The sequence below is a fragment of the Hyperoodon ampullatus genome (genome assembly GCF_949752795.1).
Source record: "Hyperoodon ampullatus genome assembly, chromosome: 11".
In the NCBI taxonomy this organism is placed as follows: domain Eukaryota; kingdom Metazoa; phylum Chordata; class Mammalia; order Artiodactyla; family Ziphiidae; genus Hyperoodon; species Hyperoodon ampullatus.
In genome coordinates this window covers 99656286-99678253 of record NC_136924.1, presented here as the reverse complement: position 1 = coordinate 99678253, position 21968 = coordinate 99656286, and the positions used below count along the sequence as shown (strand labels likewise).

At 57.9% G+C, this 21968-nt stretch overlaps 2 protein-coding genes across 2 annotated transcripts in view; one reads left to right on the top strand and one right to left on the bottom strand.

The window, feature by feature from the left end:
- The first annotated feature begins 3483 nt into the window (after positions 1 to 3483).
- On the top strand, positions 3484 to 18451 carry WASHC1 (WASH complex subunit 1). Its single transcript, XM_079714793.1, has 11 exons — positions 3484 to 3516; positions 6388 to 6541; positions 14655 to 14766; positions 14978 to 15124; positions 15258 to 15394; positions 15626 to 15761; positions 15916 to 16117; positions 16209 to 16364; positions 17020 to 17172; positions 17887 to 17955; positions 18090 to 18451. The coding sequence occupies exons 2-11, from the start codon at positions 6393 to 6395 to the stop codon at positions 18227 to 18229; spliced, it is 1401 nt and encodes a 466-aa protein (XP_079570919.1). The 5' UTR covers positions 3484 to 3516; positions 6388 to 6392; the 3' UTR covers positions 18230 to 18451.
- A 788-nt stretch (positions 18452 to 19239) lies between these two features.
- The window catches only part of DDX11 (DEAD/H-box helicase 11), a gene marked incomplete at its 5' end in the record, with an annotated part of 28098 nt that continues 25369 nt past the window's right edge, over positions 19240 to 21968 (bottom strand). The window contains 8 exons of the mRNA XM_079715874.1: positions 19240 to 19324; positions 19427 to 19581; positions 19761 to 19839; positions 20114 to 20198; positions 20526 to 20626; positions 20745 to 20813; positions 21075 to 21224; positions 21856 to 21959. Of these exons, the coding sequence (XP_079572000.1) occupies positions 19295 to 19324; positions 19427 to 19581; positions 19761 to 19839; positions 20114 to 20198; positions 20526 to 20626; positions 20745 to 20813; positions 21075 to 21224; positions 21856 to 21959 (773 nt within the window). The 3' untranslated portion in view covers positions 19240 to 19294. The remainder of the gene's footprint in view (positions 19325 to 19426; positions 19582 to 19760; positions 19840 to 20113; positions 20199 to 20525; positions 20627 to 20744; positions 20814 to 21074; positions 21225 to 21855; positions 21960 to 21968) is intronic.

Genomic DNA, 21968 nt, shown 5'->3' with positions numbered 1-21968 from the left:
AGGCACAGAGCAAGCACTCAAATGTGTGCTGAGAAAACAGTGACAAGGAACAATGTTGTGGCTTCCTCATCCTCCTGAAGAAAAAAAAGAGGAATCCCTAGGGGACACACAGAAGAGGCCCTCGGCCAGTGGCCTCCCTGCCCCTTCCAGTGCAGGCTCCACACCAAGGAGAGCACAGAAGTATAAGACACAGGCTCAGCCCTCACATGGGTGAGGTCGGGGAATGCAGGATAATCACAACTAGTACTTAGAGCTTCTGATGCCCCAGCATTGTCCTTCAGTTTTGTTTTTTACAGGGAGGTGAAAGCCACATAAAACTGTTCTAAAGTGAACAATTCAGTGGCATTTAGTGCATTCACAACGTCATGCAACCGCTCTTTCTGTGTAGCTCCAAAACCTTTCATCACCCCCAAAATAAAACCTTATTATACCCGGGACTTCCCTGGTGGTCCAGTGGTTAAGACCTCGTGCTTCCACTGAATGGGGCACGGGTTCGATCGCTGATCAGAGAACTAAGATCCCCGCATGCTGTGCAGTGTGGCCAAAAATTTAAAAATTAAACCTTATACCCATTAAGCAACCATTTCGCATTATCCCTTTCCCTCAGCTCTTGGAAACCACCAATCTGCCTTCTCTGTGGATTTTCCTTTTCTGGATGTTTCATATAAATAGCATCACATGCTGGGCTAGCAGAGGCAGGTGGGGCCCCAGTGTCCACATGTTAAGATGACACTTAGCTTTTCTTTATCCAGACTGAGGTCAAAAGTTCCCACTGCAGCTCGAGTGGCTGAGGTTAAATGTCTTTGCAGTCCAGCTCCTAGGAAATCTTTATTTTATTATTTTTTTAAATTAATTAATTAGGTTGCACTAGGTCCTAGTTGCAGCAGGCGGGCTCCTTAGTTGCGGCTCCAGGGCTCCTTAGTTGCAGCAGGCGGGCTCTTTAGTTGTGGCATGAGAACTCTTCGTTGCGGCATGCATGTGGGATCTAGTTCCCTGACCAGGGTTGGAACCCGGGTCCCCTGCATTGGGAGCGCAGTCTTATCCACTGCACCACCAGGGAAGTCCCAGGAAATCTTTAAAATTAAGTCTGGGATGAGCCTGTCACCAGTAGATTTGGCAGAGATCTTTGATGAAGTGTGGGTGAACGGTCTGGAGGGTGAACTGGCTGCTCTGGACTGGGGGTGCTGTCTTGCTGCACTTTTGTGAGAAAACACAGCCAGGTTGGATGTGTGACGTGGGGTATGTGGGCACGTGTCTATGTACAGACAGACATCTGGAGCCTTTTGTGTTCGAGTACACTTTACAGATCACAGAGCACTTAGATGCCCTTTATCTGCAGCTCTCTAAAGGAGGCAGGGCAAGCACTCTTAACCGCAGTTTATAAATGGGGCAGCTGAGGCCCCATCGGATGACTTGCCCAAGGTCGCACAGAGGACGAGGGGCGGAGCCCCAAGCCTGCGAGCTTTCTGTCCAGATACCTTAAGCTGCTTAGTCATTGCTCAGGTGGAGTGAGGGGGAAATGAGCTTGCAGGTTGTATTAGTCAGAAACAAAATACCATAGAGTGGCTTAAACAGCATAAATTTATTTTTCACAGTTCTGGAGGCTGGGAAGTCCAAGATTAAGGTGCCGGCTGATTTGGTTCCTGGAGAGAGCTCTTTTCCTGGTTTGTGATGGCTGCCTTTTCCCTGTGTCCTTAGTAGTGGCAAGAGAGTATCCCTTCTCATAAGGGCTGTAATCCCATCGTGGGTACCCCACCCTCATGACCTCATGTAACCCTAATTACCTCCCAAAGGCCCTGGCCCAAATACCGTCACACTGGCGGTGAGGGTGTTAACGTATTAATTTGGGGCGGGGGGACACATTCAGTCTATAATACATGTGCAAACCCATCTCTTACCCATCATTGGTGGGAACCATGTGCTACAGCCTGCAAGTCATTGGGTGTGTTCTCATCAAAAAAGACAATTCAACCTCACTCTCTCCCAGGGATGGACGCAGAGGCGGGGCAGGGAAGGAGGACAACATTCGGAGAGTATTAGGAAGAGAGTAGAGTTGCCAGATGTAGCAAATAAAAATATAAACACTTAATTCTCAATTTCAAATAAACGAGGGATGATTTTTTTTTTAATGTAAATGTGTCCCATACTTCGTTTGGGACATACTTATACTAAAAAAAAATAGAAAACTATTTGGTTTTTTTCATCTGAGATTCCAATGACCTTGGCGTCCTGTATTTTTATCTGGCAACCCTAAAAGAGAGGGGCCAAGAATTTTGAGACAGGCCAGTGGGCCCCACGAAGGACTATCTCAGGGTCTCTGGACAGACGCTTGCTTTATATATTTAACTTTTTAAAAGTCTTTTTAAAAACCATCGAGCTTTTTTTTTCTTGGCGTACCAAAAACGTAACATAAAATTTACCATTTTGGCCACTTCTAAATGTACAGTTCAGTGGCATTACGTACATTCACATCGTGGTGCAACCATCACCACTACCAATCTCCAGAATTTTGTCATCATCACAAACTGACAGGTCAAAGAAAACCAGAGCCGCACACTCATTAAAGGGGTAAAAGCAGATTTTATTCAGGACTTTGCAACAGGGGAAAAGAGAGGTCAGTATAGAACAGGGGTCAATTCCAAATACAGCGTGGACAAGTCGGGACTTTTGGCCAAGGAGCCGGATTGGGGGAGATGGAAAATTACTGAGAGGGTTGGGTAATTCTTGGCTAGGATTCTTGCTGCAGGCAGGCAGGTGAGGGATGGGACGTCACCTGGGGACGGGGGAGGGAGGCATTTGGTCAGATAAGAGGGCGGGGTGGGGGTGGGGGGAGGTTCTGGCTAAAACGAGTAACAGGATTCTCGCTAAAACTGGGCGACGCAAGTGGAGGCCTAGTTGGGAGAGGATTCAAAGGAGCCCGACTAAAGTGTGGTCCAGGAGAAGACCGTCACGAGCTCTGTACCCACTAAACAATAAAGCCCCCTCCGTAACCGCCGTTCGGGTTCTGTTTGGATCTGACGGCTCTGGACACCTCGCACAGCGTGGACTCGTACAGCTTTTGTCCTTCTGTGTCCGGCATTTATTTATACTTTTTAAGGCGGGGCGGGCACTGGGCGGACTCTGCGGGGAGCTCGGCCCGCAGATCCCAATCCCAGAAAATCCGGGCTGAAAGAGAAGGGGCCGTCAGTCAAGTACGCCGCCGAGCCTGTGGGTGGAGGGGGCGCGGAGGGAGGGGCGGGGCTGCGCGAGGAGGGGCGGGGCTGCGCGGGGAGAAGGGGCAGAGGGCGCCGGGGTCGTGCCCGGTGGCGGGGCGCGGAGGCGCCGAGGGGCTGGCGGCGAGCTCAGGCCTGAGAGGTCGAGGCGCGGGCGGCTAGAGCCCCTGAGCCGCGGCGCCGAGCGAGCGGAACTGGCGGCTGGAGGCGGGGCCAGAGCTCGGGGCCGGGAGCGCCGGGGAGGCGGAGCGGGCAGCGGCGGCGGGGCCCGGCGTGCGGAGCGGAAGCGGCGGGCATCGCGCAGGTGAGGGCGCGGGCCTGGCCGGGACGCGCGGGGCGGGGGTGGGGCCGGTCGCGGAGGGGACGGAAGGAGGCGGGAGCGCCTCCGGGGGACGCCGCCGGGCCGGGAGCCGAGGCGGGAGGCCCGGGCCCGGTGACTTCCGCCTCGGCCGCCGGCTGGCTGGCCGACCCGCGGGGCCGGCCTGGGCCTCAGTAGGAGGGTCGGCGTCCCCCGCCCCTGTCGGTTCGCGGGGGAGGTCCCGGCTCTCGGAACGAGCTGCAGTGGATGCTCAGACCCTCCATTTGCGGCCAACCCTCCCGGCCCCTGGAGGACCCCACACCGCTTTAACCCTGCTTGGGTCCCAGTTGCCTGCCTCCGAGCTGGGTGTCGGGCGTGGGTCGCGGGAGGGATCCCGAGCACTTCGAAATTTATCAACAGCATTGTGAGAGCGGGTTTGCTCTATGTTCACTTTTCTGGGGGAATCCACAGTTTTTACCAGATTCTCTAAGGTAGCGCCGTCCCATAGAAATATTATGCGAGCCACATATGTGACTTTAAAAGTAAAAGGAAACGGCGAAATTAGTGATGTGTTTTATTTAGCCCACTGTATTTAAAATATGGTCATTTCAACATGTAATCAATATTAAAAATTTTAATGAGATATTTTACATTCTTTTTTTACTAGGAAGTTTGCAATTTGGTGTCTGTTTTACACCTAGACTACATTTCAAGTGCTCAATAGCCCATGTAGCTAGTGGCTCCTATATGGGACGACAGGTCTGAGGTTTTCATTCGTGGCCTGCAGGCTCAAGTCCACACTCCTTGCCATGGTATTCAGCGTTTTTCACAGTCTGGCCTCTTGTTTTGCTAATTACCCAAGGATGGTTTCATTCTCATTGCCCAAACCACTTGCCCTTCCCCTACACGCCTTTGTTCAGCGGTCCCTTCTGCCTGGGGTGCTCTCCCTGCCCTGTCTCCCTGGGTCTGGCAGGGAGGTACAGTTTCTGCTAGGAGCTATTCCTGACTGCTGACCCCAGAAGGGGTTTATCACTCACTCCTTCCTCGGCGTCCCCTAGCACTGGATTCATGGCTGGTTTAGAACACTTATCACCTGCTGTTTAATTGTTTTCCAGGCTGTCTTCCCAGCTAGTGTAGCGTCCTCTTCATCTTTGTTGAGCTCATGGCCAGCACCTGGTAGCTGATGAGCACTTGTCAGCAGACAGAATGAGGAAAGTGCTAACTAAGCTGTAGTGTTTCTTAATTCTTGAACAGACCTGCTCCTTCCTCGCTTAGGAGCTTTGTGCCTGTTCTACCCCGTCGTGCATGGACACACACACAGGGTGTGGCGACTGACCACAAGGAATGCATCACAGGATGAGCCCAGAAAGTACCTTCTTTCTGCCTTTTACTCCCTCTCTGTCTTACAGGTGGGAAAACTGAGGTACAGAGCTAAGTTAGGACTCCAGGCAGATTTGCATCAGTGTAAATGCAAAGAGGGATGGGGGTGGGGATTTCTGACAGGCATGGAGTTCCCGGAGGGTTAGGTTCCTCAGGTGGTTTGGGATCAGCTGGCTGCACTTTGGTCATTTGATAGGTGGGAAGAGGAGTGGGGAGGTGAGTTACTCCTGGGCCCTGATGAGGATTCTCGGCAGGTTCAGGTCTAGGAGGCTGAGGAACTCACTGCTGGAGAAAAGCTTGGAGAGCAGAATGGTCATCTCGGATCAGGAGAAGTGCTGGCCTAGGAAGGGTAGGCAAGGACAAGTTGGGTGGAAGGAAGGGCGGGGAGGCCAACAGGGGGAGCAGAGGGTAAGCTCCAGCTTGCTGAGGAGACTGGCCTGAAACATTGAGAATAACCACTTCTCTGAGGGCAGTGCCGCTCTCAGTCTGTAGGATGAGAAATGGAAAGCATCAGAGATTCAGAGAAGGCAAACAACTTACCCCAGGTCACACAGCACTTGAAACTCAAATGAAGCCCCCTAAACCCTCCACGCCACACTTACCCAGCCCCACCCACACCTCTGTTGCAACCAGGGGCCCCAGCGTGGTGCCTAGGAGAGCAGGTCTGGGGCACAGTGCCAGGCCTGCTTAACGTCTTCCTCACTGTCTTCTACCGAGGGGCTGCGATTAGGCCTATTTATAGGGGCTTGGTGCCTTAATATTCTGCCCGATACTTCTCTTGCCAATCAAATCAGTGCCGTCTGCAGTGTGATTGCTGCTTTGGTGGCACCAGGGAGCGGAGTTAATTAAACCCAGTATAAATAGACTGACTGCCCCCCTCTTGCAGTTCGACGGAGTGTTTTTCCTTCCTGTCCCCTGCCCCCATGTGCCCCTCCTTCCTCCTGGCCCCCCTTAGCTCTGGCCTGGGAGAGCAGAGCCCGGACATCCTTAACCCTGGAGCCTCCAGCCACTGCCTGTCCCGTCTCCGGAGCAGGTCCTCAGGGGCCAGAGAAGGACGCTCGAGTCCACATTGTCTGTGCTTTCCCGGACCCAGGTACCGTTTGGCAGTTGACACAGGCAACTTTTCCCCCAAACCCTTCCCTCTTTTTCACTCTGCAGCCAGGGTTTCTTTCTTGTTCATCCAGGCTTTGGAGGTTGAAGTGAGATGAGGTAGGGAAGGGGTGCTTGGCTGGGTCCCAAGTGCCTCCTGGCAGCCAGTCAACGTTGCACCTCCTCTGAATGTTTCACATCAGTCTCTGGTCCTTAGCAGCTTCCCTCCCTCGTTCACCCAACGAGCATCAGCAGAACACCAGCTCCTGTGAGCCCCCAGCCTCCTGGCCAGTGCTGTGCTCCCCTGCCCCCCCGTGCAGACTGCTGGGTGGGGGGCTGTGTGCCCGTCACCTTGCCCCGTGGCAGGTGGGTGTGCGGGTAGTCCTGATGCTCAGTTCCCACCCCCAGGCACCATGACCCCCACGGGGACCCAGCATCCGTTGGCCGATCAGACCTACGCGATGCCCCTCATACAGCCAGACCTGCGGCGAGAGGAGGCCATCCAGCAGGTGGCGGACGCCCTGCAGCACCTACAGAAGGTCTCCGGAGACATCTTCAGCAGGTGGGTGCTGCTGCCACCCTCACCTGATCAGAGGCTGCTCCCCACCCTGGGCAGTCATCTCTCCAATCCCAGAATGCACTCTCTCAGAGCACCCCTTTTGGTGATTCTTGGTCCTGAGGGGGACCCAGCTGGCTTTCTTGTGCCCAAGGGGCCAAGCTGGGTGCCCAGCTTCGAATTTTATCATAAGAGCTCACTACTTCGTGTCCCTCTTAGCCCCTGGGTCCCCGGTGCGTCCACCCAGTGGTGGTACAGCTCTCCCAGCTCACGCTCTCCCCGCTCTGGGGGGCCTGTTCCTTCGCTTATTCCCGCAGTCAGCGAATACTCATCCAACACTTCTTGCGTGCAGGGCTCTGTGCTACTCTCTTTAGTTACAGCAATGACTAAGGCAGCATCTCTGCCCAGCCAGAGGATATACTCCAGCAGCAGAGACAGACTCTGATTGATTAATTGCATGTTAGTTAATTACAATTGTGGTAAAACCTATTTTTAATATTTTTGCAATAACTAATATTTGCATCACATTAACTGTGTGCCACCACTGACCTGAGTGTATTCACTCATTCAACCCTCTGTCCTGTATACGGGTCCTGTCTTTCTCTGGCCATGAGCAAGCTGAGAGGGGCATAGAGCTTCTCCTTCCTGGGTGCCCACACCGTGCCCCCTGAAGGCTGGAGTATTTGACTGCCCGACTCAGGTCCCTCTCCTGGTCAGGTCTCCCACACCGTCCCCTGCTTGTACCCCAGACCAGGAACCCCGATGCGCAGCATGCAGTCTCCTCCCCCACCAACTGGAATTCCACCTCTTCCCAGAAGCCTTCCCCAGTGGGGGCAGACAATGTAGTCATTATCTGCAGCTGGACACAGTCCAAACATTAGCTCCACCTGACTCTTTTGCCTCTGAGCTGCCCACTAATGCACCTGCCTGCCTCACGCCTATCCCGGATGTAAATGTACCCGAGGGCGGTGCCCCGAAGTAGTTAAGGGGGTTGACTCTGGAGCAGACTTCCTGGGCTCCAACCTGGCTTCCCCATTTGCTTGCTCTGTAACCTCAGGCAAGCTCCTTAACCTTGCTAAGTCTCAGTGTTCCCATCTATAAATTGGCAGTAATCATGGTACCTTCCTCAGAGGATTGTTGTTAAGATGAAATGAATTGAAACGTGCCAAGGAATTGAAGTGCCTGGCATACAGTAAGCATTCAGTGAATGTTCCTTCCTATTATCTGGTGACATCATCTCTGTTCATTTGCTGCCTATTCCGACCCTCCATTAACCTGCTATCAGTAGTTATAGAAAGTGTTAGGTGCCCCTTCTGTGCTAATTTTTGTGCGAAATATGCCCAAGGAACACGTAAGCCAGAGGATACAGGCCTTTAAGAGCCATTGGTCCCAGATTATGGCCACCCCACACCTCGAGATTGAAACGGATTCCAGAAACAATCCATCAGAAATATTTGTGTTTCCTCACCAAGACTGTGACTGCATGCTTGCCTTTCTGTACGGGGAGCATTGGATTTTTAGCATTACTTTCCTTTCCGTTCCTGGTGTTGGGCACCAGTGGACAGTTTCACGTTCCTCTGCCCCTGGATGGGGTGAGCAGAGGGCAGGAAGGCCATCTCATGGGGGGGGAGTGGCGAGGTGGTTGAACATAGGCTCGGCATGGCCCAGGGATGGTAGGATGCTCCCAGGAGCCTGGTACCTGTGTCCAGGCTCCTCTCACCGCTGGGTTCCAGGTCCCCCCATTGACCCCCCACCACGTGCCCAGCATTCAGGTCAGAGGGATACTAATGGTGTGTGGCATGGGGTTCCCGTCCTCAGGGACGTCGTCGTCTAGGGTGGGAGAACAGCCATCTGAGCTGATTCTGAGCCATGTAGCATGAACTGTGTGAGCTCCTAGGGGCCTAGAGGAGAGAGAGGCAAGAACTGGCAGCACATTTATCGTCAGACTCCCCAGACCAATAGGCAGAAGTAACCAGTCCATAGAGCAGCCTTTGGAGCTGCAGGGCTAAATGCTGTCATCAGGGCCTGGTTTTGCCTTCATCCCGTCCCTGCTCGCTGCTTCTGGGTCGGCCCCGTTCCCAGACAGGCCTCGCCCTTGCAAGGTAACCAGCAGGCCCAGAGTTCATACTCGGGCTCAGGTCCCCGCAGGAAAGAATGTCTTCCTCTGCAGCGGTTCCCTCGGAAGCCCCGCCCTCCCACTGGCCTGGCCTGGCGCTCATGGCCGTCCCAGAGCCAGGGGCTGGGGCCCGGGTGGCGGGGAGGGTGACACAGCAGCTGGCTCAGACCGTGGTCACATGCCTTACCCCCAGGCCCTGGGTTTAGAGCCTGTGGGAGCGGTGGCGTCCCGGTAGGAAGCAGGCTGTTGCAGAACGAGGAGGGAGCAGATGCTAGAGAGGAAAAGCAGCGCCTGCTCCCGAGGTCAGGGAGGGCCTCCTGAAGGAGGGGTGTGAACGGGGCCACTCGGTGGGTTCTGGCGAGGCGGGGCGGGGAACGCCGCCTGAGGGCCCTCCGCTGGGGCCCGGAAATGAGTGCCAAAGGCTTGAGGCCTGGCTGGAGGGTGGTGCGCCCTGGGCCGCGGGGCCCTGAGTGCCGCCTGTCCCGAGGGTCCACTCCTTCACTGCAGGACGGGGCTGAAAGTCAGCCCTCCATGCGGTCCCTACAACGCTGGGGACGGTCCCTGGTGGAAGGAGTGGGCAAGAGGGTGTGGCTGAGGGGAGAGCTGGGACGTGTGAGTCAGGGCCGTGGGGCTTCGCCAGGCTGGATGGGGCTTTGAGCTTGAGCCAGGGTTTTGGGAGCCCGGATAGGTTCTTGAGCCGGAAGTGATGGGACCGAAGCGATTGGGGAAGGTTCCTCAGGCAGCCGTCCTGGGACGGGGAGGGGAGCCGCGCTGTGCGCAGGAGAGGCTGCGGTCCAGGGGGGCTGCAGGTGGGGAGGGCGGATAGGAGACGCTGCAGATGGAATAACGACAGGAGAGACGACAGATTGGGAACAGGATGAAGGGGAGGGAGGAGCCGGGACGACAGGGAGTGGGGAGTGCCGAGCCCCGCCCCCCATCCTGCAGCGGGGGCGCCTCTGTTCTCACGGGCTTTTGCCGCGGGATGTGACCCCAGCGTGGAACCTCTCCCCTTGAACGTGCTCCTCTCGCGAAGGAGAGGCGGCGGGTGGGGAAGAAATGCTTGACGTCTCTGCTCCCCGCCTCTCCCCCCAGCTCAGGCGCAGGCCCAGCCCCTCAGCCCCAGGAGCCTGTGCCCCCAGGCAGGTGAGCGCGTGCAAGGTCAGCGTCCCCAGCCGGTTCCTTCCTCCTGCTCGGCCCGGTGGGCGGAGCCTGCGGAGACAGGATGGCAGGGCCGTCGCGGGCACTGGGACCCGCTCCTTGCAGCCCCTCCCTGGCTTGTCCTCCTGCCTAGCAGACCTGCCCTCAGCTGCCCATCATCACCTGGGAGAAGCCAGCCCCAGGGTACCCGCCCAGAGGCGTCCCCTGCTGCACAGGACTTCCAAGAGGGCGGAGGGGCAGCGGGGGTGGGGGGCAGGGCAGACTGTGACGGTGCGTGGGCGGGGCTGCTGGCTGCCGCTTGCCCTCCCCGGCGGCCCCAGCCTCGGCCTCTGCGAGGCCCCGTCCCTTCCTCTCCTTCCTGCCTCTTCCCTTCTCCCCCGCTCCCCGCTTCCTCCCCTTTCACCTCCCCACTTCCTCCTTCCTCTCCTTGGGCCCTTCCTCCGTCCTCCCCGCTCCCCCCACTTCTCCCCGCTGATCCGCACCTGGTGCCTTCCAAGGTTAGGAGGCCTCAATCAGCTGCCTGCATAATTAGCAGATCATTCTTAATTACCCCAGTGAGTGGAGAAGATAAAGGAGAAAGCAAGAGCTGTTGAGGGGACCGGCTGGGGGGTGCGGGGGTAGGGCTGGCGAGGGGAGGAGAAGCTGCAGCTAGGGCCAGGGGAGTGGCCCTGTCACAGCCGCTGACTGGTGTGATGATTGGAGGCTGTGGCAGCCCTGCAGCGGCCTTGGGCCTGCGGCTTCCTAGGAAACCCTCCCACACTGTCATGGGGGTCAGCTTTGGAGGTGGTGGGGACACGGAGCCCAGGCACTGTCCTGGCCCCCTAGGTGCGTCATTGACCTTGACCTCGTCACACCCCAGGCCCCAGCCAGAGGAGCCTTCTGCACTCCACCCTCCGTGGTGCTCCCTTGCAGAGTGCTGTTTCCTCATCTGGAACTTTTTTCTCCGTGTCTGCTCAGCCCTGTCTGGAGCCCCTCATCCCTCCTAGTCTGTGGGTGGTCAAGGTAAATGTTGACCAAGTTCTTGGGACATGGCGGCTTGTACAGCTCATGAGACATCCAGTCTCTCACTTTGACCTTTACAGCAATTCCACGATATAGAAGTTACAATCCCTGTTTTTCAGCTGAAGAAGGTGAGACATAGATCAGTTAAGTGACTGGCTGAAGGCCACACTGCTGCTGTCCCCAGGTCTTTGGGACATTGTAGTTGTTTATCTCCTTGAGAGCAGATGTGTGTTATCTGATGCATCTCTGTCCCAGGCTCTCAGCAGACTGACTGAGCCAGTTCCTTCCCTGCTGGTGTCCTGGTGACATGCTATAGGGACGTGGCTCCAGTGATGAGCCTGGAAACTGACCTGCCTGAAGCCAGCCACCAAGCCAGGGGCTCTAGATAAGGAGTGGCAAACAAGTCGCCCTCTTGCCACCAGCCCCGCTCTTGGTGGGTGTTGCTAATCTGTCCTGGCTCTTGGTCCCAGCCCCCATGCGGCCCAGCAGGCCTTCCTAGCACTGCCTTCCAGGCCGTTGTTGCTGCCAGTCAGTAGAGATGACACACAAATTGAAACCTCCTTCTCACCCTTGGCCTGAGATTGGGCTGCCTGGGGGCTTTGTCAACAAGCAGGGCGTTACTTAGCCATCCTAGGCTCTTGGATAAGAAAAGAACCCTGGAAATCCCATCTTCCATTCCTCTGTCCCACACAGGAATCTCCCCTGGAGCATCCCTGACAGGTGGGCATCCAGCTGGAATCTGATTGCTTTGCAAAGCCATGCAGCTGTTTACGAGAAAGTTCTCCCTATGCAGAGCTGAGGTCTGTTTCCGTGTAACTCCTCCTACCGGCTGTAATGCAGCTCACTCTCTGGGGTGACAGAAAGTCTAATCACTTTTCTACCTGACAGCACTTGTGATCTTTCTGATATCTGAAGGGGATTTTCATATTCTCGGAGTCATCTCATCTTTAGCCAGAATGTCCTCCAGTTATCTTGTGTGATGTGAGCTTCTCACCATCACCCTCCTCTGGTTGTTCGTTAGCTTGTCATTTTGTATTCAGCCAGTATGTTACATGTCAGGCATTGTCCCAGGTGCTGGAGATGCAGCTGTGAATCAGACAGACCCTGTGGTCTAGAAGGGACTTCAGAGTCCTCTTAACATGTGGAACCGGTTTGAAGGGGACACGGCTGTGGACGAGGTGGGCGCCTGGCATCGATGAGCTCTGTTTTCTCTGTAGTGCCTCCAGGAGAGTGGACGTTCCCTATTTATTGACAAAAGGTGGGAAAGATCTCAGGAGCTGTGCGCTCTGAGATCTCACTTTCTTTCCAAGCTGCTTCACGTCCTTTTAGCTCACAGGTAACCGAAACCTCCTGCTAAACCTCCATCCTCTGTGTTTGTGCCCTTGACTTCTTAAACCTGAATGCTGAGCTTCACATTCATTCCTTATCAGTTTCATCTTTCCTGGCCTCCTGGCCTTTCAAGATCCCATGAGTCTTGATTCCGTCGTGCAGACCATTTTGGGGCCTCCCCATTTGATACCCCCAGCTTACTAATCAAGCATCGCATGAGTGTGAGGCGCCCTGCCAGAGACCTTAGTGCAAGGCTGAGATCAGTGCATTCTTCAGCCGTGCCTTTGGGGCGCTGTTGTTCTCTGGCTCTGATTTTTTCTAAATGTGCTCTCCTCCGGCCCCCACAGCTCCATCTTGTCCACGGGATTTTGTGAGAAGCTGTCAGAATCCTTGCTGACTCAAGGTGCACTGTGTGTTAAGGTTTTCCCCTGATATGCCAGTCTAATAACCTTGTCAAAAAAGAAATGCTATGAATTTAGAACAGTGCTGGCCCCGGGGATCCGCCTCTTCCATTTCAAATTGCTCACGACCCTCTATTTAATAACCCATTCCGGAAATTTGCCAGGATTCATTGTTAAGCTTGATGTTTGTAACTTGGAGAAATCAGATGGAAGACCCAGACAGAGCCGGCTGTGTCTGGCTCCAGTTCCGACGTCGCTCCCACCCTCCATGGCACCTTTGAGTGGAGCGGTTACGTAACTGTGAGGTTGCTTCAGCCCCGGGCAGCGTAGGGCTGAGCCTGGAGCCACAGGAACTGGCCTGTGTGCAAGCAGGGAGACCGGTCTCCCTGCCGGAAAGCTGGGGCTCGGACAGGTTGCTGGTTCTGCATCTCTCGCGGAAGGAAACTGTGCCTCTTGTTCTGTCTGCCTTGCTGCCCGACTCAGACCAGCCTGTCAAGGAAAACTAAGCTGGTTTGGGTCCCTGCTCGTAGGCCAGCCCCTGCATCCCCGAGCCCTTGCACACGAGGGGCCAGGAGTAACCAAGGAGACTTCATCAGGGGTGGAGACCCCTGGGTTGTGAAGCTGGCCGATCAGGTGTGTTCTCTGGGGGCTAAAACCTTCTAAAGTTGGTAGGGGTGGTTTAAGAAGGTTGGGCCAGAGTCTTGACTGTTCACTTCAACCGTTCAAGAAATCCTAGAGTTCCCTGGCCGCGTGGTCTCTGACCCCAGGGACCACGGCGCTCCTCGGCCATCCACTCAGTGTGTCCTCTGGCCGTTCCCTGGGAGCTGAGCTTGCATCTCTGCCTCGTCTCTCATGCCTCACTGTGTGCTCACTCCTGCCCGGTGAACGTGGAGATGTGACCACCGCTGTGGATGTGGAACACGGTGGCCACGGGCAGGTGTCCCTGGAGGTAGGGGAGCGCTCAGGCGCAGGACGCCCTGGCGGGGGAGCCGGATCCCCCGTGCAGTGGTGCAGTGAGAAGCCCCTCGTGTCGCTGAATAAGGCAAGGGAGGCTCATGTGCGTTTACCTTTGGGGCACGTGGTGTTAGCCGTTCAGTAACTGCACAGGGACCCCTGCAGGCGCCAGGCGCTGTTCCACGCTCTGGGAACAGCAGGGAACAAAGCCCTTAGCCTAGGAGTGCACAGGAGACTTGTGGTGACAGGTGGCTCTGTGTAATGGAAGAACCGGCTGGGGGTTGGAAACGGACAGGTGCAGCTTTAGGTTCCGTGGTCGGGGAGGCTTCAGCGAGGGGCTCAGTGAAGTGAGGGACCAGTCGTGTGGGTATCCGAGGAGATGGCAGAGGCTACATGACAAGGCGGTGTGTGGCATGTTCAGGGCATGTAGCAGGGTGCCGTAATCTGGGGAGGGGGCAGTGGCAGCCCGATCACAACCATGAGAACCATGGTGGGGACTTGGATTTACCAAAAGCTGCCTCTTATGTGCCGGGCAGTTCCTTGTGGACAGCTCCAGGACTTGAATTCAGGCCCAGCCTTGCCTGTCACTCAGCCTTGCTGAGCTCTGGTTTCCTCCACGTAAGTCATGGCGATTCTGCCTCTGCTCACCTGGGCCTGAGGCTGAGAACCCCGGCAGGCAGGAACCACGTCCCTTCAGGTGGCACGTCCAGGTGCCAACTTGGGGCCAAGTTGCCCCAAGTGATTGCCCATCCCTACCCAGAGCTCCAAGGAACTTAATACAGTCTGTTCCTAGACGCTTCAGGTTGGATGGTCCTGGTAGAGGTCACCTGGGCAGTTCTAAGATCGGGCCTGAGAGCAGGTATTGCTGTGTTTTAAGAGCCCTTACCCGAGGACCTCCATGGCGGTCCAGTGGTTAGGACTCCGTGCTCCCACTGCAGGGGATGCGGGTTCGATCCCTGGTCGGGGAACTAAGATCCCGCACGCCTTGTTTTGGGTCACTGCCAAAACAAACCCACGCAAACACTAAAATTTAGGCAGGAGCCCTTACCCGGGCCCCTGGCTTCTCAGGTTTGTCGTTAAAAGCAGAAGGGCTGCAGGAGGCTGCCGGGGCTTGGGGAGCAGCCTTCAGCCCCTGTGACTTTTTTTCTTCCGGGGGCAGGATCTCCCAGCGAGTAGAGCTCAGCCGGAGCCAGCTGCAGGCCATCGGGGAGAGGGTCTCCTTGGCCCAGGCCAAGATTGAGAAGATCAAGGGTAGCAAGAAAGCCATCAAGGTAGCGTGTGTGGCCCTGTCCCCCTGGCTGGTCGGCGGCCCCGGAAACCCCCTTCCCTGCCCTCTCCCCACGCCTCCGAGGCTGCCAGCTCCCTGCTCCAGCCTCACCGCAAGCTTTCCTCTTGCCCGGGACGCCTTCCCCTGCCCAAACCTAGGCTGTCTGGAGCTTCTCAGGCCCCCTGAGGAAGTGCTCAGACTCCCCGTGTACACAGGTGTTCTCCAGTGCCAAGTACCCTGCCCCGGAGCGCCTGCAGGAGTACAGCTCCATCTTCACGGGGGCCCAGGACCCTGGCCTGCAGAGGCGTGCCCGCCACAGGGTCCAGAGCAAGCACCGTCCCCTGGACGAGCTAGCCCTACAGGTCTGACGGGGGTGACCTGGGCACTGGGGAGGGTTCCGTCCCCCAAGAGGACTCTGACTGTAGTGGGGGAGGTCACTCTGGCCTGGTGCTGAAACCCGCCATCCCTCGGTCACTTCCCGTCACCCCACCACAGGAGAAGCTGAAATACTTCCCCGTGTGTGTGAGCACCAAGCCGGAGCCTGAAGAGGAGGCCGAGGAGGGGCTGGGAGGTCTCCCCAGCAACATCAGCTCCGTCAGCTCCCTGCTGCTCTTCAACACCACGGAGAACCTGTGAGGACGGGGCGGGGGGGCGGGGGCTGGCCTGGCTTAGTGGGGGGCCAGGGGCACCAGAAGTCTGCAACCCGGGAGCCAGGAGGCTCCTGACCGGTTGCTTTTGCCTGGTAAGGCCTGGGAGTCCGTGGTACAAACTAACGGTGGCCCCGATGAAGTAGGAAAGGTGGTCCAGGGCCTAGAACAGATGCCGGATCGCCTGACCTCTTGACCTCCACCCCTCCTCTGTAGGTACAAAAAGTATGTCTTCCTGGACCCCCTGGCTGGTGCCGTAACAAAGACCCATGTGATGCTGGGGGCGGAGACGGAGGAGAAGCTGTTCGATGCCCCGTTGTCCATCAGCAAGAGAGAGCAGCTGGAGCAGCAGGTGGAGAGGGATGATGCTGGGGTGGGGATGGGGACGTGGTCCTGCCGTGTGGTCTTGGCCAGGGGTCTGCTGAGCCCCTCACCCCGGCCGGCTGTAGCGGGGACGCGCGAGGTCGCTGGCTGCCTGAGGCCCGCCACATCCCCCGGTCCCACAGGTCCCAGAGAACTACTTCTACGTGCCCGACCTGGGCCAAGTGCCTGAGATCGATGTGCCGTCCTACCTGCCCGACCTGCCGGGCGTGGCCGACGACCTCATGTACAGTGCGGATCTAGGCCCCGGCATTGCCCCGTCGGCCCCTGGCACCATTCCAGAGCTGCCTGCCTTCCACACGGAGGTGGCTGAGCCTTTCAAACCCGGTGAGCCGAGAGCTGGGAACGGACTTGGGCGGGAGCACCCCGGCTTGGCCACTTTCTTCCGCAGGCACCTTCTCACGCTTTTCCCACCTAGAAGATGGGGTGCTGGCAGTACCCCCACCGCCGCCGCCGCCGCCACCAGCTCCGGCCCTGCTGGTCAGCGCTCTCCCACCTCCGCCCCCAGCCCAGACCGTGGCCCCGCTGGGACAGCCAGCCGGGGAGGATGACAGCGGTGGCGCATCTCCTTCAGGTAGCAGCGGCATAGGGCACGCGGGGTGGGGAGGGGGTCTGCTTTCTCTGAGGGTGCCCCTCATTTCTGGATCCCTGAAGGATTTTCTGTAGCTTAGTTAAGTGGTCATAAGTGCTAGATTTTCAGGGTAGTTCTAATTTCAAAATATTGTTCTACTGCGTTCATAACATAGCAGTTTCAAACCATGTCTGTGGAGCCTGGACAGGGGGAGCCCTGGGCCCCCCATTCCCCCTTAAGCCAACGGGGGAAAGGGGGCAACTAAAAGACATGGAAAACTACAGCAACAAAGTATCCACGTGGCCCTTAAGTTGTAGGATTTCGGTTTTACTCCTGTATCTCCCAGTCCATCTCCAGCACCCAGAAGTGGCACAGAAATCCCGTTGGCTCCTGTGTTAAGTTCAGACACTCAGCACACGTGATTCCCAGGGTCCACCTGTGCAGCGTGGCACCTAAAGCAGGTGGGGCTGGAGAGGGACCGGCCGAGCCCGGGCGGATGCAGGCAGCGTCCAGGCCCCTAGTCTTCCGAGGCGCCGCCTCACCACTGCCACCTCGCCGAGGAAGAGCCCTTCCTCAGACACCGCCCAGGGCCGCCTCTGGGCCGCACGGCCAGGCCCTGCCTGAGCAGCCTCTCTTCCTTGCACCCTTCCCACCCCAGTCCAGGGAGCGCCCAAGGAAGTGGTTGACCCCTCCAGTGGCCGGGCCACTCTGCTGGAGTCCATCCGCCAGGCCGGGGGCATCGGCAAGGCCAAGCTGCGCAGCGTCGAGGAGCGCAAGCTGGAGAAAAAGAAGCAGAAGGAGCAGAAACAAGGTGCGGCCAGACCCGCCGCGGGAGGGGCTCCGGCCCCGCTGTGCCCGGGGTGCAGGCCGCCCGGGCCGCGGGCTCCTTCCTGCTCCTGGGGCCTGCTCAGTGGAGCTTTCCTCTCTGCGCCCGTAGGGGACACAGCCTCAGCCACTCAAACTGGAAGAGCCTTCTTAGACTCTGCCAGGTGTCCAGGAAACGGGCAGGGACCTGGGATAGTTTTAGGGACGGAGACCTAAGTCCTGCTTCTTTAGGCTTCTGAGACTCTGGATTACGTCAGCTGTGAATCCCCCTGGCTGACATAAATGCCACACCTGGGCCTAAAGCAGCAATGCCCTGGGAGTCCAGTCCTGAGTTTTGAGTCCCAGCTCTGCTTCTGAGCTTTGCATTATGACCCCAAGCAAATTGCCTGATTTCTCTGGGCCAGATTCCTCATCTGTCCAGCGAGGCTGCTCGTCTGTGCCCTTGTCTCACAGGGTAGCTGTGACTGTTGTTACTCAGAGGTTACCTGTGTTCTTATGAGCACTGACCAAAGCTCCAAGAGCTGTGGTGACACATGGCCGTGGAGGGGCCGGGTGTGAGCCGTGGCGACCTCGTGGCTGCAGAGGGGCTGGGTGCGTTGACAGCGCAGAGGACACTGATGGAGCCCTCAGGGTGTTAGGCAGGCTGGATCTGGGCCACCCCCGGTCCCTTCATCTTCTCCCCATGGCTTTCCTATTGCAGTGAGAGCCACCAGCCAAGGTGGAGACCTGATGTCGGATCTCTTCAACAAGCTGGCCATGAGGCGCAAAGGTAGGAAGCAGGACGCCGGCGGCCTCCCTGGCTGAGGTCGTCCACATCCTTTTTTCTCACCGTTTCAAGTCTCTAGAGCCCGGGTGGACTGGTGCCCCAAATCAGCCCCTCACCTTCCACCTTTGCCCTCCCAGGTATCTCCGGGAAAGGACCTGGGCCGGGGGCCAGCGAGGGGCCGGGAGGGGCCTTTGCCCGAATGTCGGACTCCATCCCGCCTCTGCCTCCCCTGCAGCCAGCCCCGGGAGAGGAGGACGAGGAGGACTGGGAATCCTAGGGGCTCACTCCGCCTTCCCCAAGCCCCCGACTTTATCACGGACAGGCTCCCGGGAGGGAAGGGGGTCGCGGAGGACTGGCCAGCTCCAGTGCTTGGAGCTGCTTCAGCGGCCGCTCTCTGCCTGTGCCTCACCCACCTCCTTGGCCGGCGCGCACGTCTTTTCCCTAGAGACGCCTTGCGGCGAAACAGCACGTGAGTCAATAAAGAAGTGTGATGCAAGAACCGAGCGTAAACCAACAGCGCCCTTTTAATTAAGAGACCACAGCTGCACAAAACGCAGATGATGTCCCTCCAGGCCGGGTGGCAGGGGCAGGGAGAGGTGCGGTAAGCAGGGGCCAGCAGAGGGAGGGACATTTCCACGCAGGAAAATATGTCTCAGTGACAGGCATGGGGTCGCTAAAAATAGCCTCGCTGAGAGCCTGATGGCCCTCGGCATAATTGCTGATGTCAGGGGAAGAGGAGTCTGGCGTGGGCTCAGGTGGTGGTGGAGAGGGAGGGAGGGGCCCCCTGCCCGGGAGGACTGCAGGGCCAGGAGCCCAGGAGCCGCCTGCAGGAAGAAGTGCGGCCAGCGGGCGGGAGCGGGGAGCAGTTCTTAGCAACTCAGAACAAGAAGGTGGTTAGGGTGAGCAGAAGCCCCGGGGGATGCTCTTAGTTCCCGGGAGAGGGTGAAAGGCCTAGAACAGCTACTTTTAGTGAGAGGAGAGGAGAGGGAGGGAGGACCTGCCCACCTCACCTCTGAGAATGTGGATACTGAGAAGCAAGCAAGGGCGGAGGTGCCACGGCCTCCACAGTCGCTCACGGAGGCCGGCCAGGAATCAGGTCAGGGAGCTGGACTCCGGGCCATGCCGAGTGGAAGACAGGCTCAATTCCAGGGAGGGCAACTGCCCTGGGACGGGCCCAGGAATGGCGGGGCACTGTTCCTTCAGGATCAGCCTCATTTTCTCCTGTTGGCTTCTCCACCTATTCCTAGGTCCCGGCAGCCCACTGACTCCAGGCCCAAGATGACATTTCTAGTGGGTGGGGTGAAAGGAGGGCCTGGTGACCAGGCAGTGGTGCAGCCACCTGTCAGCAAGAGCCAGACTTCTCTCGATGAAACTGCGGAGAGAGGGAAAGACAGGGAGACACCGGCTGGGGGCAGGGCAGGGTGGGGCTGGGGGGTGGGAGGTTCTGGGGACCAGAGAGAAAGGCAGGACTGACCTTCCGCAGAGCAGCAAAGGCAGGGCCAAAGGTGGCTTTGACCTGCACACGGTCCCGGATCCAGGCCGGCAGCTTTGCCAGGATAGGAGGGCGGGCATACCGCTGGTCCAGGAGCACGATGCTGGCAAAATCCTTCTGGTGCCTGATGGCCCTGCCTGGATGGGGACAGAGGTTGGGGCTCTGAGTTAAAGCTGCCCCCCCACAGTGCGTTTCTACTGTGTCCTCTCCCCTTGCTCAGCGCTCGGGCTGGAGAGACGGCAGATGAAATCCCTCCTTCCTGTCGCCGCACTCTCCAGCCACAGCCATCGCGCCAGCAGCGTCAGCCCAGGCTCACCTATGGATTGGTTGACAGCCTTCATACACAGGTTCTCCACCAACGCTTTCCCAGGGGGCGCCTGGCCCGGGGCTCGGGGCTGGAAGGGCAAAGGAGGTGACCCGTCAGAGCGGATTCTCGCCTCCTCCTAGTGTTCTCGGTGACAGTGACACAGCCGGGCTCTGGAGCAGGACCCGTGGGCCTCATGGGCACAGCAGCCGGCATGAGAGGTGATGGCATGGAGAAGCTCAGGGGCTGTGGAGGGGCGTCCCATGGCTCTGGAGCAAACGGGACACACACGTCCCGGGGCACGGGGGAGTCACAGCCGTGGGGCGCCCCCTGCCCTCGTCCGCCGAGGCACTGGCGGTACTCACGAGGGTCCGGTCCAGGTAAGCCATCTTCTCCTGCAGCTCTGCAGACCTGATGCTGGGGAAGGGCATGCCCACCATGACCACACACCTAGGGCGGAGGCGCACACGAGTCACGGCAGACAAGGGGCCCGTCCTCACCCACACCTCCACTCCACTCCCACCGCTCCTTCCCCTCATCCCTACCACCTGGAGAGGGTTTTCTCAGCAGAGATACCCAGTCTAGACCAAGGAACTGAGTCCTGACCAAGTTAGGGGCTGCCGGATTTTCCACCTGGCCCCAAAGGCCCAAGTCCAGAGTTGGTGTATCCGTGCGCCTCGCGGGTGACAGGCCTGAGCAGTCAGCCCAGGTGTGGACTCAGAAGGCGCCAGATGGGTGGGTGTCAGAGCCGCGGGAGATGGGAAGCCCACCCCTTACCGGCCAAGGTTGTCAGAGAAGTTGATGCCTTCGCTCATCTTCCCTCCGACCACGGAGAGCATCAGGGCGCCTGTCACCATGCCCCCTGCCTGGCCACAGTGCTGCAAGAAACACCCAGCCCAGAGCTGCAGAGCCAGAGCGTGGATGCCAACCATAGTACTTTCAGCTGCCAGCGCCACGTGCCCTTTGCACCCAAGGCCTCAGAACTACACCTCTTACCTTAATGCACCTGGAATACTCCAGCAGCACCTGCTCCACCTGGTTCACTCTCTGGGGCTCCTGAAATATCTGAAGGTAAACATGTAATGTCTCCCAGAAAAGGGTTTCAGAATGCCTGGGTCTTGGGTCGCTCTTGGCCTTATGTTTTCCAGACTGGGGACTGGAGAAGCCCACAGGGCCAGGGCCCTTGGGGAGATCCCCTCGATGGTTAGCAGGGATTGGAAGCGGGGGTCAGGAACTAGCAGAAGCCCCCGCACACAAGAAATCCAAGGAGGAGCTCCGGGTGCCACTGTCCTCTCAAGTAGGAAGTCCAGCTGAGCAGTCACTCACCTTCTTCCTGACAGCCAGGCGGGCCAGCAGGCCACTCTTGTCCCAGTGGGCATGGACCTGGCGTTGGTACTCATAGGAGGGGAAGAAACAGACTACCCCTCCCGGCACCACGTTGCACAGATTACAGAGGATGCGACCCGTCTCATCCATCTGGGGAGGGAAGACAAGGAACTGCCACGGAGCCATTCCTAAAGCCCCCCAAAAAGGCTCAAAGCCACGTACAGCGACCCACGGGTGACTGCGGGGGAGCATGGCCAGGTGGCTCCCCCGGGGTGGAACGTGCCACCCTCCCTACCACACACCCGACGATGCTTCTGGTAGCATCTGTGACACACCACCGTGCTGGCACACCAGAGCTAAAACCCACTGTGGGATGCCGCTCAGTCCGCTCTTCTCCAACTCCCAGCATCCTGGTGGGGACTAAGCCCCGTCTGTGACAAATCAGGCACTGAAAACCCCAGGCGTGCCACTAGAGGTGTGCCCCCAACACCCGCATTCCTGCCCAGGCGGAGCCCACAAAGCCAGATGGCAAGAGAACCAAAGGCACTGAGCAGCCTGCTCGTGAGCTTCGTTTAAAGAAAACGTCCTCAGCAGCCGAAGGTGTGAGGGTGGAGACGGCTCAGACCTTCCGTGGTAAACTTCTAGATCCTGCCCACCCTGTGCCAGCTGTGATGGGAGACCCCAGCGCCTGAATGCTCGGCCCTGGGCAGGGTGTCCCCAGCCCTAATTCTGCCTCCTGCCCCCGCAAAGGCCATGGGAAGGCAGGCTGCCTGGTACAGACCATCTGAGGCAGCTCTCTCTTCTGGTACGTGAATTCCAGCTGCTGGTTGGAGGGCCCGCTGCAGATGACCAGGGGAAGGATGTTGTCTGCAGGGATCACGTGACCTGGCGAGA